At 39.3% G+C, this 17,722-nt stretch overlaps 1 protein-coding gene across 4 annotated transcripts in view; it reads left to right on the plus strand.

The window, feature by feature from the left end:
* The window catches only part of LOC138707947 (uncharacterized), a 531,488-nt gene that overhangs the window by 406,185 nt on the left and 107,581 nt on the right, over positions 1–17,722 (plus strand). For all 4 annotated transcript variants that reach the window (XM_069838011.1, XM_069838012.1, XM_069838013.1 and 1 more), the window contains one exon: positions 13,152–13,398. In XM_069838011.1, coding sequence (XP_069694112.1) covers positions 13,152–13,398 — 247 coding nt within the window. The remainder of the gene's footprint in view (positions 1–13,151; positions 13,399–17,722) is intronic.

The following is a 17,722-nucleotide window of genomic DNA, read 5'->3' on the forward strand; positions in this document are numbered from 1 at the left end:
ACATATAGATTCTTCTTTTTAATACATGAGATTTTTAAGTCCCTGCATTATCTACATGTTTTTATTTTTTAATTTTTTCACAACATTGAGTGGAGAACATCCACTAAAATGATTCTGAAATGAAGTGAAAAATACAATATATTTACTCTTAATATCAGCAGTACCAGTAACATATACGTTTTTCCAAGATTCATTTTGTAGACATAAATGTAAATAATCACTAGATACAGCATTTACGACCCTTTTTTTAGTTTTTAAATTAATATTGTGAAATTGTTCAGTAACATTGGAAACAGGATTAGTTTATCCTGTTCATGCAAGCCATTGATTATAGGTGCTGTCGAATAGGAATTCAGTCTAATTCAGTGTACAAAACTTTTATCAATGGCTGTGCTACTTCAGCTTGTATGCTGGTGGGAAAATGAGTTTACGACTAAGGTTTCCAGTTTCAAGGAGTGAATTTAATTTACTTTTACGGAAAAGTTCCGAGAGAAAATCTATGTTCATGTCATTACAGATCACAAATTCCATATGAGATTTCTAAAGTCTTTTCTTTACAAATTCAATGTTGGCTATAAATATTAAGAAATATGAATGATTGTTAAAAGTGTTATGTTTTATTTAACGACGCTCGCAACTGCAGAGGTTATATCAGCGTCGCCGGATGTGCCGGAATTTTGTCCCGCAGGAGTTCTTTTACATGCCAGTAAATCTACTGACATGAGCCTGTCGCATTTAAGCACACTTAAATGCCATCGACCTGGCCCGGGATCGAACCCGCAACCTTGGGCATAGAAGGCCAGCGCTATACCAACTTGCCAACCAGGTCGACTGAATGATTGTAATTAGAAGTCTGATTTACATTATAAAAAGCAAGAAGTTACATTCCTCAGCAAGATTCGAACTTTTCGATGTTTGGTTTTGTCGTCCAACGCATAAGCACGGACCTATTCAATGCTTATGTTAATAACCTACAATTTAGGTGTAGCAATGTGGTGTCATAACTTTGGGTTTGTTTACTTATTGTAATTAGATTTAATTTGATTAGCTTCGCAACAATTGGACTTCTTGTTATATCCTGTTATTTAAATATTTCAGTTAGAGTTGATTTATTAACTCTTATTGTGCAAGATGACCCTCATTTCAATAATTCTTTATTACGTTAAATAGTCATTGTCTACACTAAAGTATTATCATCATCCCTCATTTCTCATCTTAATAGCGAACCGACGTGACATGAGACAGCGAGTTATATCTCTAGTTGAGGCTGGATATGGGGCTAGATCTGCTGGCATTTGGTCGGTGTTCCTGGAAGTACAGCCGTGAGGTGGGTTCATCGTTACCAAAATTCAGGGGAGGTCGAAAATCGCCCTATTCCTGGGCGTCCCCGGATTTCTTCATTGGAAGAGGATGCTCTCTTATTCGAGGCAGTTCGACAGGACCCCCTTTCGGACTGCTAACGAAATAAGAGCAGCATCTAACTTTCCCGGTTCACAGACTGTGATCAGCAGGTTGAGGAACCGCGGTATTAGGAGCCGCAGGGCTGCGCAAATGGAAATATTGGGGGAAGCACAAGCTGTCGACCGTCTTGCCTTCGCTACCAATCGAGTGGATTTCGATTGGAGAAATGTAATTTTCTCCGACGAACAACCATCTCGAGTGATTACGAAAGTCCTGTCCGTGTGTATCGTGAGGATGGTCTCCGACATGATCAGCGCTATGTGCACCGACGTGAAAGATCGGGGCACTTTAGCATATCGTCACAGTCTGGTATATACACTCGCGAAGCTCAATACGTAGTAAATATGCAAACATTAGATAGTTGCTCACCATTAGGATCGCTAATATCGCCTCATTACAGGAAATGCAAAATAGTACCGTCACAGTCTATTGTTTCTAGCACCCTCAAAACTCAAGCTTCGTGACTGTATATAGTAGACTGTTGCAATAAAGAAAGTAGAACCATAAACTGTGATATCGTGTTGGGGTGGATGTCTTACGATGGACCTGGCGTTATAGAACGCATCGATGGCCGGTTTAATGCGGGAACTAACGAGCACATTCTGGAAAATATATTCCTTCCTTCCGCCCCTAGAACGTTTTCCCGAAGGAACATTGCTGTTCCAACAGGATAACCATCCCGTGCACTATGCCGCAAGCATAGGAGACCCGAGATCGAAATCATTAATTGGCCTCCAAAGTCACCTTATTTGAATGTCATCGAACATTTATGAGCGGAATTGAAAAAGAGAAGGATAGCCACCTATGCCCACCGACGCCCTCGAAATCGAGGCGAATTGTGGGATCAAGTTGTTAAAACCTGGGAAGATCTCGCCGGGGATTAGAATTTATTCCACAATGTCGTGACATCCATGCCGGACCGACTTAGATCTGTAATAGAAGTTGATGGCATGTGGACAAGATTTTAAGTTGACAGGTCTCTTTTTGTTTCTTGTGATTTTTGTTTGAGGAAGAATACTCTTAACTTCCAAGTAAGATTTATTTTTGACGAGGTTCAGCCCACTTGTAAGACCCAGAAATTGGGCATAAATTATTCATATTTTTCGACAAATTAGACAGTCTATGAACTCTGAAGAAATTAATTACACCTCAATAAAAAAGAAGTTTTACCTGGGATCGAACACGACACGTTTCGGTTAAGCGGTGGAACCGACACGCTACTATATGAGCTACCGAGACAAGACAGTGACAACAGCAGTCTAGAATGCAGATCCCATAGCAGGCATTTGCCATTCGGTACAGAGAAGCAATGATAGTTTGTGACCCGAGCTATGTTGTGAAATCGTGGCCTTAAATGGCTGTCTTCTTCGTGATTCTTATTTTGGTCCTTGCCCTTGTTGTGGTCCTCGTAACAATTCTTGCTGTATTTGACATGTTACATATCGTTACATCGATATCGAGTGAACCGCGCTGTAGAACTTTAACTTCCGACGACCAAGAGTCGTCTCATTCCTTTTAAGGGTAACTGTACATACGTAGATTGTCAAAGGAGAAACTCCTGCATTTATATGTTAGAATATGTGTGTACTGCGAAAATCTTCTTTCGACATCGGATGGGGTTAATGGAGAGTATGTGAAAAGGTTTACATTGTCATTTAAGTTTTTGTCCTGTTTTTTCACCAAACTATTCAACACTACATACCCATTAGTCTTTTTATTACACTACGTAAATTGTCATTTATCTTATCAGGATACAGTCCTTGGTGTACCCTGTTAATTGTTTCCGATACTTTCTCAATTAATTTAATACACTCGGACATTTGTAGACCAGAAGTTTCCAGTTGAGTTATAACTTGTGGCCAAGTTTCCGTAATTGGTCCTTATGAATTGTAGATTTTGGTGCATACTTTCTGAAATCAGGGATTTTGCTGTTGTAATGGCAGCTGAATCTTCGCCATCTAATGCATGTATAACTAGACTGACTTTATTGTAATGTTCTGCAAAATATAAGGCAGCTTCGAGCCAGGTGCTCCTTCTTGTAACTACGGGTTGAGGTGGAAAGGGGACATCTGGTGCAATTTCTCGAAATTTTAATATTCTTCAAGGAGCTTTGAGAATTTTTTTTTTTTCACAGACGCTATACAACAGTCCTGATCGCTATATAAAGCACGAATTGTTTCAGCAACTCCATGCAGTCCGTGCGCCAGGCAAGTTAAATCCACCATGTTGGTGTACCGCTCTTTAAGTTGTTTTGCTACCGTAATAATATATGCACCTGCATCAGTGACGAAAAGCAGTACATGATCATATTTAATCCCTTCCGGCCATAAAAAGCACATAGCCTTATAAAGAAAAAAACTTGGACAATAGTTGCATGGTTTACCATTTCCAATTTCTCTGAAGTTAGCACAAATTTTTTTCCCTACACAGTACTCGGAAAGTATACCGACCACCACATTTGCCACATATCTACCACTTACTGTAAGTCTGTAGACTCATCAACTGAAACCCATATGTTTTCTGATCGTTCACGGTTTCTCGAATTTTGGCAATCGTATTCTGGTACGAAATTGTTAAATATTCTTTACATGTTGTTGCTTCTCCTGGAATATGTTGATTTGTGTATTTTTCCAGAAATAATGTAAAGTGAGGCTTGTAAAAAGTTCTGAATGCAAAGTTTGTGTGTATCAACATATCACATAAGTCTACATTGAATTGTGACCGACTATTTGAACTCGATTGGTTCTTGTTGGAATTGCGTTCAACATTTTCCTTGTGTGCTTTACTATTACATATGTCTTTCAGAATAGTACTTCTTAGTTCGTAATAATCTGAAATTACACACGACACATACAACACTTCCTTCTTCTATAATAGCCTATGTATCGCGTCCGAATTGTACCACTAAATTATTTACTATTACACTACGTGAGCGAGGTGTTTTAGGCAATGGAATATGTCTCATTTGACATACGCAACTCTTCAGTATGACAGCTAAACACATTCTGAATGTTGCGGGTTCGATACACGGAACAGTATGGCGAAAGGTGAGAGAGACTTGCGTCATCGTCTATACCCGTCTGCATACTCAACTGCAATCGCCGTATTAGAGCCCGCACTCCCGCGGTCTAATTATCACACAACCAGACAATGTTTACTTGAGATCTATGACTAGATCAACCAATCCGTCCCTCTCCCAATAAAATATTTTCTCTTCCTCTAAATGTGCACATGCAGCTATCCAATTTTCTGTAATAATATTTTACAATTTTATTTCAAATAACAATCTTGTGCTATTAACGGCTGTGTCTTTATTTTTCTTTTAAGCCTAGTTATTTTAATTTTAATAAGTTCATATATTACTACCCTGGTGGTTCTAGGATCACATTCAATTATATTCTCTGTTAACCAGGTTTGCATTTCAAGTTGATATGATGATACTGAAATTTTATTTAATTCTGTGAAATGGTACTGTGCATTGTCCATAATTATAATACTGTTTTGTGAAATGTTTCGAAGAAGTTTATTAATAAGCCAGTCCTTAAAAACGGTAGCCTCAATTGTCTCGTGATAGACCTTTCTAGACCTTGAAAGCAAAGGAGAATATTCGGAATGAATCCAGATCAATATCCTGCACGAAGAATTGTACATTTCTGTCTCTTTCCTCGTGAGAATGTTGTCACCGTCGGATTTCTCACAAACATCCACATTTTAACTTTGGTGTGATTAATGTTAATCAAATGTTCGTCTAGATCAGCGGTTCTCAACTTATGATACGCGTACCGCTTGTGATAAGCGAGCCACTGCTGCGTGGTACTTAAATTTTGAAATAAAAATTTAAATTCACAGAAATTATATATATATATATATATATATATATATATATATATATATATATATATATGAAAGAAACGGCCTAATATATCTATAATACACCAAAGAAAACTAATATCAATTCCTTCACTGCAGGTGTTATTAAGAGGAAAATTTACTCCTTATACTTCACCTTATATGTAGCTGTTTTTTTATATAATTTATGGAACATTTCAATGAATAAATTAAAAGAGTAATTGATTCTTAATTAAACACACCTGAATAAAGCAATACATTTTTTTTTGTTTTGGGGCAGAGAACGTTTATTTTGACTCTTGGAGCGATACATGACGTTTTCCCATAATAAATTTGGCTACTGATACTGCAAAATTTCCTGAGTTCAAAAGAGTGGTACGCTATTTAAGAAGACTGAGAACCGCTGGTCTAGATACACAATAGTTCTTCCACTTGCCCTTGATTAAATTATTTTATTTCTTGAGAAAAAATGAGAGAATTTGAACATTAGGTCTATCTATCAGAAATCTCCATCTTCGGCCATTTTTAGCGTAGAGTAGGTTTAGTTACTTAGTATTTGGCTTAATGTACAAAAATGTTGTGCATATCTGCCAAATTAGGTAAGTAAATGGTGAAGTATAAGGAGTAAATTTTCCTCTTAATAACACCTGCAGTGAAGGAATCTATCTTAGTTTTATAAACACTTTAAATACAGTGCTGAATCTAATGAATGAATGGTTCCATGCAAATAAACTAGCACTTAATGTTGATAAAACCAGTGCAGTCAAATTTAGTACACACAATAGTGCTCAGGTTTCCTACAGTATTCGATTAAATGGAACTCATCTCAAAGAATCTATAAGCACAAAGTTTCTTGGTTTAGAATTGGATAATCACTTGAACTGGAAAACGCATATAGAATGTATTACTCGTAAATTGAGCTCTGCCTGTTATGCATTAAGATCCTTATCTACTATTGGTGATATAAACTTACTTAAAATGTCATACTTTGCATATTTTCACTCTGTAATGAAATATGGATTAATATTCTGGGGTAACTCGTCTGAAGCTAAACACGTTTTTGTTTTACAAAAGAAAGCTATAAGAATAATGGCCGGTGTGCATAAAAGGACCTCATGTAAAAATATTTTCCGAAACTTAGAAATCTTGACTTTACCTTGTGAATACATTCTTTCCCTAATGATGCTGTATATTAAGAACCAAGATAAATTCAGTACTAATCAAGACATTCATCATTTTAATACAAGACATAAATCAGATCTTCATCTAACCTCTGTTAGTCTAAGCTGTTTTAAAAAAGGAGTTCGCTATTCATGTATAACAGTCTTCAATGCACTGCCTAATAATCTTAAAGATTTGAAGAACAACGAGAAAAGGTTCAGAAAAGAATTAACCAAATTTCTACATACTCATACCTTCTACACAATTGATGAATTGTTTATGCTTGTGAATTGAATTATTCTACTTAAATGACATGTACAATTTTATATAGCTCAACTAAAATATGTTTTTATATTGACTTAATCTGTTTACTATGTATTGTATTTTTTGTTTAGCATAACTGATGAATTGTATGTACTGTATACGTCAACTGATGAATTGTTTAAGCTTATAAATTGAATTAATCTACTTCATATGAATTGTATAGCTTAACGAAAATAAGTTTGTAAATTGAACTAATTTGATTGTATATGTTTGTATAGTTTGGCTGATGAATTGTATATGTTCTTAAAATGATTACTAGTCTGTGTAGCTCTACTGATGAATTGTATATAGACCTACTGTAAATTGAATGGTAATATGTATAGCTCAACTGATGAATTGTTTATGATTATAAATTGAATTAATCTACTTGATATTAATTGCACAAATTTGTATAGCTTAATGAAAGTATGCTACTTTGTATTGTATATATTTGTATAGTTTTGGCCGATGAATTGTATATGCTTTAAATTGAATAGTAATCTATATAGCTCTACTGATAAATTGTTTGTGTTTGTAATTTGAAGTAGTTTGCATGATATGTATTATCAATTTCTGTATATCACAACTGGTTGAATTGTTTATACCTTAAATTTAATTAAATTGTTTTGTATTATAATATAGCTCAACTTATGAATGATCGTTTGCGTTTGTAAATTTAATAATCTGATTGGCTATGTATTGTATACTTTTAGTAGAGCCATCGATGTAGCTCAGTCGGCAGACTCGCTGGGCTGCTGTTCCGGAGCTGCGTTCGGGCTTGGGTTGGTTCCCCCTTTGGACTTTGGTTTCTTCCGAGGTTTTCCACAGCCGTGGGACTGAAGCCGGATGGTCTATGGCGAGTCCTTGGCATCAACACCTTTGATTGATTACCCCCTTTGATTTCATTACCTGGTTGGGTTTTTCCGAGGTTTCCCCCACCGAAAAGGCAAATGCCGGGTAATATTTTGGCGAATCCTCGGACCTCATTTCATCTCACTACATCTCGCCAAAATGTAAAAAAATTGTACAACATTGTAAAAATTTTAGAAAATTACTAAATTGTAAAACTATAAAACTTTGTAAAAATTGTAATTGTAATATTGTAAAATGTTGACATGTTCCACATCTTAAAGCTTCATTGCTCATGTAAGATCTATGGAATAAAATAAATGAATGAATGAATGAATGAAGTGTCCTATTAGGCCGTTTCTTTCATGGAGTTCGCACTTTTGTTCTTGATTCGTCCACTAACTTATCATTAAAGGAACGCGTTCACTGCATCGCATCGCACTCACCGGACGAATCTCACGAATCGAAGAAAAACTATCTTTGGTATAATTGTTATGTGACCGTGTTCACTACATCGTATCGCACACATCAACTGTCGGTAAATCCGCCCACGATTCTCCGAAGAGCAACTTTTCCGATGCGTGCAATCATGGCTTTCTTTAATAAATAAATTATTGTAATTACTCAACTGTTAACAGCAGCCACCCTGTCAGGCATGCTCTCCACTAGTTTGTGTAGGATATCTACTGGAATGCGTCGCCATTCCTCTTGCAAAATGGCACTCAGTTGAGCAATGGAAGTTGGCCGCATCTCCCGAGACCTCAATCGCCGGTCCAATTCGACCCAAAGGTGCTCAATGAGACTGAGTTCAGGACTCTGTGCAGGCCAGTCCAACCGGTGAACATTATTGTCTGCATACCACTGCATAGTAGTCGCCGAAACATGGGGCCAACTTCCATTGTCCAACTGAGTGCCATGTTGCAAGAGGAATGGCGACTCATTCCAGTGGATATCCTTCACAAACTAGTGGAGAGCATGCCTGTCAGGGTGGCTGCTGTTATAGCAACAAGAGGTGGTACCACGAGGTTCTGAAGGGGCAAAAACAGTGCCCAATTACTTTTGGTAGATAGTGTATTTATGGACGTTAAGCACATCGGGCTATGCCGTCCATCAAATTGCTTTGAAAATAGCAACCACGAAAGCAATCACTACCATGTACGGAACTAAGTAAACTATACCTCCTATTTGTTGCATTTTCAATGTGACTAATAAATTTCACAAAAATATTACTCGCTTGCACATCAACAGTACTAACCTGTCTGCCACTGACTGACAACTGTGGTTTTTCCATGCTGTTTTTCTTCTATCTCGTGTATACATTACATTATAATTTTTATACACACAGACACACAAACACACAGGGTGTCTCACCTAAGTCTGCGACCTCAAATAAAGAGCCCACTCTGAGAAAAGAGGTATTGTCGAATGTACTGCATTTTGCAGGAAATGCAATTTAAACTTTGACGTTCCCACTCTTTGTGTGGTATATCAATTCGTCAACACGATGTAGAGCTGAAACTATTATCTTTCTTGCAGTGCAACAAAGTGTATTATATTCTACTCCCTTTCATCTATAGTACTGAACCTTCATCTCATTTTTCACAAATTCACGACATTCCTCCTTTTTGCAGTGGACTCTTCAAATACTTTCGAAATGAAACAAGATGTGAAAAATCTAATTGTGCAGGCATGCACCCATGTCAGAAGCTGACACAATGGGAAGGTATGCACAATACAAAAAAATCATAAAAATATCACTTTCAACTGAAAGTTGGCTTTTTTTAAATGGAACTTGTATGTTTTTTTCTAGCAAACTGAAAACTAGAGGTACAATTACTGATAACGGGAGTGGTTTTACTTTTCTAAACAAAATACTAGTGGTCTATAGCTCAAAGAAACTTCACGCTTGTAAATTACATCCAGCACGGAAAACGAACTCACAAATAATCAGTAACGTATTTTCTGATGAAACTGTGTCACTTCAGCGGATGTTCAAAGTGACCACCGTTTGCATCAATACACTTGTGGAGACGGTGAACAAGAAAGCGTTCCACAGATCGTAGTGTTTGTGCAGATATTGTCGCACACGCTCAGTAATAAGCTGTTATATATTCTCTAGTGTCGTTGGGAGTTCCTGATACACTCTATCTTACACATTACCATGATGTTTGAAGGAAGGTTCATCTGTAACCACAATATTATTTAGGAATGTATTATTATCTTGCAACTGCTGAAGTGTAAAACGACAGGCTACAATGCGGGCTTCAAAGACATTACCGTACAGATCTTGGTGCAGTGATATATTATGTGGATGAAACTTATGCCTACCTGTGCAAAATTTACCGAGCACTATTGCGGCTTATTCCAGAACCGCGTTCAATCTGTCGTACACTCACTTGCGGATTGTGAGCTACAGCGCTAGAACAGCGACTTCGTTTCCGCTGTTATTTGCTGTGTTTGTACGTTGACGCTTTCTGGGAGCACAGTTTCCTGTTTCTGTGAGACTTGTGCAGATGTTGACAACGGTACGAGGTGAAGGACACCGTCGATCTGGGCAGCGTTCAGCGTACAATGTTGCACCTGTGGTTGCATTTCTGTGTCATTCGCCGTAAATTAAAATAATGTGTAGGTTTTCTTCATTAATGAAGACCGGCATAACTACTAGACGAAATAAGAGAACGAAGTGGTAACAAAACAGGGTTCCAAATATCAAAAAAGAAAATAATATTTGAGAACATAAACATAAATTACGTTACAATACGTACCTACGGTATTTATCGGTTTGACACTGACAGTTCTTTTAAGTTGGTTATTTAACGACGCTGTAACAACTAGAGGTTATTTAGCGTCGATGAGATTGGTGATAGCGAGATGATATTTGGTGAGATGAGGCTGAGGATTCGCCATAGATTACCTGGCATTCAACTCACGGTTGGGGAAAACCTTGGAAAAAACCCAACCAGGTAATCAGCCCAAGCGGGGATCGAACCCGCACCCGAGCGCAACTTCAGACCAGCAGGCAAGCACCTTAACCGATTGAGCCACGCCGGTAACTGTCACTGATAGTCGTACAGCAGACGATATCAGGTGGCACTAGTACATTGACAAGTGGAGCGTATGTACTGATGTTGTTTTGTTTAATACATGCTTTTAGTACAGCGACATTGCAAGCAGATCTTGCTGTATGTAGAGTACTACACTCTTTGCATAACGACACAAACAGTGTCTCCGTTTAGTTATTTCAGAAAGTATGAGGTTTAGAAAAGTGAAACCAATTCTGTTATCACTAAAATTGTACCTCTAGTTCCCAGTTCGCTAGAAAAAGCATACATATTACATTTGAAAAAGGTAACTTTGAGTTGAAAGTGATATATATATATATATATATATATTTTTTTTTTTTTTGGATTGTGCATACCCTCCCATTGTGTGAGACCCTGACATGGGTAAATGCCAGCGCAAGTACATTTTTCACATTTTGTTTCATTTCGAAAATATTTGAAGAGTTCGGGGGAAAAACGATGAATGTCACATTTCTGTTAAGGATTAGATAATGATCTAATTGAGTCTATAACTGCAAGATGTAGTGCTGTTTCTATAGAAAATAAAGGAAAGGATTACTGTATTCGTGGTGATAGTTCTCCTTTTCACCATTTTTCATAAGAACAACATTAAATTTCGTAGTGACCCATTGAATTAGATAATGACATCAACCTTAACAAAACTGTGACATTCATAGTTTTTCCCGCGAACTCTTCATTTGAGGTCGCAGATTTAGGTGAGACACTTTGTATATATGAGGTTGTCTGTGAAACCCCACATTAAGTCGGCAAATATAAATATTCTCTCTTTTTTTACTGTATTGGAAAGAAAAGAAAATGCTGAACATTTTAAACAAAAAATTATGTTTCTACGACGAAAATTACATTTTTATTGGATTCTGAAAACTTTACTTTTAAAAAAGGCATTTCGGTTAAATTGCATTTAAGATTGACCTTACAAAATTAGACGCTAATATAACATGTTTCGACATCGTTGGCAGTCTTGGAGGTGTATTTTATTTGTAGCTCATAAGAGATCTTAAAATAGATTTTTTTTTCTCGATTCGCTTTATTTTTCTCTACTGAAATATGTCTTCGGACTTAAGGTGGGGTTTTTCAGGCAGCCTCATATATGTATATGCATATATACATATGGCTTATGTTTGTGTTACAACAGAAATTTATTTTCACTCCCAACTTAGTTATAAAACTTTATTATTTTCTTTCCCCAAAGAAAAGCATTATTATCTTTTAGAAAAAATAAATATATATGTTTGTATATTCACTTGTTACTTTGGTATACAATTTTATTATTTTCCACAATTAAAACTCCTAAAATAAAATCAAATAAAGTAATACATTAATATCATTTTTGCCTAATTCTTCATTAAATAGCATTAATTAGGTCCAATGGATCCATGTTATGTAAATGTGTAGGAAAAGTAACTCATGCATCCTAGGGTAAAGAAGAAATCTGCCCAACTCTACCCTCACTGCTGCATCCCCTTTCTCTTTTCAATGAAATAGGTGGAGTGAGTATAAACGTTCCTTCCTCTTTATTTCAAAACGTCGTACCAAGTAAAACCTGAAGTATTATAATATTTTATTTAAATACTCTTCCAACTGCTGGGGATATTCGGCATCAAAATTGAACATGGAGAAGGAATAAAAAACCAATTTTGCCTCAAGCTTTGTATCAAAGATAGGATTAATTTGTATGTCATAAATCTACACAAGACTCTGCAGGAGTGAGAAAAGCTGAATTAATTGTCGCTGTTAGGATTTGAACTGACGAACCTCGGATTCAACCGAGGATATTCTTCATGGTGATTACACTAAGAAAGATACAGTACAACAAATTATTTATTTTAACTTTTATCTCTTTTTGTTGGTTGATCCATCGTCACTTCCCAAATTAATGTTCCTTGTATAGTACCTTATAAAATTAAGTTCAACTTTTTGTTTATACTTACTTTCTCATCATTCCGAAATTTATTCAAATCTCCTACTGTATAGCTGGAAAAAAACTAATGGTCCTTAGTAGAAAAGTTTTCCGGGCTATGAGGCCGTGGTCTGTTGGTTGTGAGACCAAACGTTTCGTTCACTGCTGCGGTGAACATCTTCAGTGGTGTCTATTGCTGGTGCGGCTGGTTCTACTGCGTGTGCTGATTACAGTCTGCGCTGGCTGCATCGTTGTATATATAGTGCGGGAGGGGGGGGCTTGCTGTTGTCGCCTCGGTCCGCGCTCGACTGTAATCAGCACACGCAGTAGAACCAGCCGCACCAGCAATAGACACCACTGAAGATGTTCACCGCAGCAGTGAACGAAACGTTTGGTCTCACAACCAACAGACCACGGCCTCATAGCCCGGAAAACTTTTCTACTATTGACGCCGGCCGTGAAAGCCTACACTCCAATATAATGGTCCTTACTTTTATACTTGAAAATGATGAAGGTAGTGGATAGAATGCATGATTTTATTTCAGTGCCACATCAATCTTCTTATCGTGGTATGAGCTCTGGAACTGATGGAATTATACCAGCAGTTGCCGGAACAAATCCCTACATAGAAGAGATTGCTATTCAAGATGTTCCGAGAAATCAACACTACAGGCCTCGATCCCATGCCCAAGCTCGGCCCTTGTCCCCCAGTACAGAAACAAGTGCCACAAGCTCCAGCACTGCAGAGCCAGACACTGATTCACAGATGAAGTACAATGGCGGTACCCCTTTGTAAGTGATGAATATATACAAAGTATACAAAGGTAGAAATAATGCTTGTAGAATAAATGCAACTTAATGCTTGATGTAGCTTTAAGTGTAGAGATTATTCTTGGCGGTGGTGGTGGTGGTGGTGGTGGTAGTGATGGTGGCAGTGGTGGCGGTGGTAGGTAAGAAGAAATGACAGGAAGTGTGGAGGAAAAGGGGAACGTTTCGGAGACAGATTCTCTCAAAACGAATACTATTAGAATTCTGTCAACATCATGGATTTCTGAAAAAGTCAGAAATCAAAGAACAAGTTTCAATTTTCTCCAAGAATTTAGCTTTCCACCATCAATGTCATCTCATCGTTACACTATTATTATTATTATTATTTTTTTTTTTTTTGTAGTCGTTTCATCGTCATAATAATGTTGAGTAGCTTTCGTAATTTAAGATGTTTCTTGTTTTGAAAATAAACTGAAGAAAAATCATCATAGTTGGCCTATTTAGGCTTGGAAATGTGCGACTAGTTATGAGCATAAAACAGTGAAACATTCTAAGGCAATGGTTCCCAAACTTTTTTGCTCACGGATCCCATTCCACTTCGAAAAATATTCGCGGATCCCCAAATAAATATTACAAAAGTATTCGTGTAGATAACACATACAACTATCCTCAGGGCTTAAAGAGTTAGAAAGCACCGAATCCTCTATCAAGGAGTATTTTCGATATTCTTGTATGGTTCATAACAACTCAATATTCCTTATTTAACATCGAAAATACTTTAATTACGATGCACACCTATAAATTCATAAATAAAGTAGAGATCCACTGCCGACCGGTCGAGTTGGGTTCCGCCAAGTTGGTGACCGGGGGATGCAATGGTGGCACTCGTGCTTTTCTTTTCGAACATTATTCGACTTATCACCACCCAGCCCTTTTCGTTCCCTCGTCTTTTCAATCGCTCTATTTCTCCTCGCCGGCCACCATTGCATGCGGAACGCCCACCACATCATCACAGCCATTTTCATCTCTCCATTACCGCTGTTTTGTTCTTGCCACGTCCGCCTACATGACGGGATTTCATAAGAATGCCTGGTGAGGCTATATTATTCTTCCTCTTCTAGTTCATTATATTCATTCTTAGGTTAAGGTTCTTAGGCTTATAACTCCCGTCTCACCAGCGGGGATCTTTCCTATCTCCGTGGTCCTGTCTCACGGTTTCGAGCGCGACTTCCAACTTGTGCGGCTCGACAGGGCGCCCAACAACGAAGCTATAGTGGACCCTTCATACTGCCCCTATATGCAAGTTTAGGTGCCGAGCCTGGACCAGAGGTCAAGTACACTCACGTAGAGCCCCAATGAGGGCCTGGGGCGATTTAGATGTCCCGGTGACCGACTCTGCTCGCCGGGGCGAATATATCGCTCCGACGTGTTACTGCTGACTTATGGGTGTCGCAGTGTAATCAACCACAAGTCCCCTGAAGCTGCGTGCTGTCTCGGATTGCTCTGGTTTTGATGGGTGGGTCGGAGCTAGCCGAGTAGTCCGGCGGTTGTGTAGTGTAGAGTGGGGAGCCACGGGCGGTTATTCCCGTGGTAGGGGCATAAAACTGCGATATGCCTCTGGTGTAAGACTTGCCATTAGGTGTGTAATGACCAGTTTGAAGGGTAACTTGCGTGAAGTGGGTTGCTTGGGATCGGGCTGTGGGGGGTGTCCCCGCGGCCGGCACAGACCGAGAAGAATTTTAGGTGTCTCTTTCTTCCGCCCACCCCCGGTGGCAGGCTGACGCCGACGGTTCCGTAGGGGGGGGCAGTTCAAAATGTCCTCGCGCTCCTCTTCCCCCAACCCTCACAAAAAATCGAAAAAAGAACCAAAGAAAGGTACAGATACTGGTGGTCGTATGGCAATCACAGCTATGGATCTGGTTCCCGAGAATATGAATGTTAATATGCCGCCTCCAAAGTTCATAAGTAATACACTGTCAGGAACGGAAGAAACCATTAAAGGGATCAGCCCATTTTATATCATACGTGCACTTGATGGACTCGTGGGGAAAGTCAAGAATGCCACTACACTCCACAACTGCAGCCTCCTCGTCGAAACTTTGACTGCCAATCAAAGTGAGACGTTGTTGAAGGCTAAGTTGCTGGGATCGTACACTATAAAGGTTGAAAGGCACCCCTCACTGAACAGCACGAGGGGAGTGGTTCATACGGATGCTCTGGATGACATGAATGGCGAGGAAATATAGCTGGAACTCGCACACCAGTCCGTATCCAAGGGCTACCGTTTATTGCGTAAGCGGGACGGACGGACTTATCCACTGAGCACCGTTTTCTTGACTTTCGAGAAATCCCTCCTACCTGAGTACATATTTGTCGGCTTCGAGCGTGTCCCTGTACGTGCGTATGTGCCGAACCCAATGCGCTGCTTTAGGTGCCAATAGTTCGGACATACACAGAAACGTTGCAGGAATGAGATCACATGTGCAAAGTGCGGCGGTGGTGATCATGGAGATTCCCCATGTCCCAACACCGCGCACTGTGTGAATTGTGAAAGGGACTATGCCGCAAATTCCAAGGATTGTCCGAAGAACCAGGTAGAGAAGGCGATACAAGAGGTCCGAGTCAGGGACAATGTCACATTATTTGAAGCACGTAAGCGCTAGTTTGATTCAGAAAAGAAACAGAAAGAAAAGTCCTATCCTGCGGTTTTGCAAAAACCAACGGAGGGAATCGCTGTATCTACTCAAACGCCACCTCTTGAATGTATACCTGGGAAGCGAGTTGAGATCGCAACTCAGATATATGTGGACGTTGGTACCCAGACTGACGTGTCAGACGATAGCTGTGGCCTCGACATCAGGCCCTATATACCAAAAAAAAGACAGGTGCGGCGAAGTCACAGACAAATCCTGAACCTGAGAGAAAATCACGACGTCGCACTCCTGGTACGGAAGAGAAATCGAGAACTCGTTCTTGATCCCGTTCCCGATCAAGGTCAAAGTCAGGAGCGCGACGTACCGCAAGTGAGTCGCCACCGTCGAAAAATAATCTGTAACAGTCGAAGGGACAGTCATAGGAAGGAACAGAAAAGAAAATCCCCCGTAAAGTCACCATCATGATTTAGCTCCTCGTGATGACTGATATTATACAATGGAACGTGAACGGTGTACGCAGCAGATATACAGAACTACAACAATTGATCTATCATGAGAATCCTGCTATTTTATGTCTTCAGGAGACAAACCTCAGACCTGAACATTCCTTGAATATCTCGCGATATTATGTTCACCGGTATGATCATCTTGCCGGTATTCGTTCCAACGGAGGTTGTGCCCTCCTACTCCGCCGAATTATCTTTTCCTCTGTCATTAATATTAACTCTCCTCATCAATGCATAGCCGCTAGAGTAACTTTACCAACCATACAGTTTTCAGTAGTCTCTGTTTATATGCCCCCAAATACACCTTTTACAGTGCTTTAAATTCAACATATTCTTTCACAGGTACCTGCTCCATATATTTTTAGTGGGGGATTTCAAGGCATCCCACCACTCCTGGGGCTCAAATGCCGATGACGACAGAGGAAATAAAATACCAGAGGTATGTACCCGTCTAAATCTTGTTACCCTGAATTCAGCGGAAGCAACACACCTCTCCTTGGCTTATGGTACATACTCCATGATAGATATCACCATTCGTAGCGCAGTTTTGTCCATGCATTTCGAATGGTCTGTGATTCACGACCTACATGGTAGTGACCACTATCCCATTCGAATGCGTATGTCCGCTTTACGTCCTGCGGAATCTCGCTCTCCAAACTGGGTTATTAATAAGACGGATGGGTCGGATTTTCGGAGTCCATATCATTCGATGATAATCGATAAGAAAATGTGGACTCCTTAGTGAAACATTTCTCAAATGTGGTTATAAAGTCTGCGGAATTATCTATCCCTCAGTCGTCCTGCAGGCCAAAACGCTTCTCAGTCCCCTGGTGGACGGATGCCTGCAGAGATGCAATCCGAGACCGCAGACGTGCCTTACGCCAATTTGAGAGCCACACGACCCAAGAAAATTTTTTCCAGTTTAAACGTCTTCGAGCCAAAGCTCGTCGCACTGTATGCGATACTAAGACGACGTCATTGAAAAAGCAAACATCCCAGCTAACATCGTATGGGACAAAGTCCGTCGGATAATGGGGAAACGAAGTTCTGTAATTCCGGGAATTCTCAATAATGGAGTAACGACCACCAGTCCTATAGAAATTGCAGAAACATTCGCCAGCTCGTTTGCACAGATAAGCAGCTCAAATAATTGTGACCCGGAATTTCTGAACATCAAAGATGCTGCGG

This window comes from Periplaneta americana, chromosome 10 (assembly GCF_040183065.1).
Source record: "Periplaneta americana isolate PAMFEO1 chromosome 10, P.americana_PAMFEO1_priV1, whole genome shotgun sequence".
NCBI lineage: Eukaryota > Metazoa > Arthropoda > Insecta > Blattodea > Blattidae > Periplaneta > Periplaneta americana.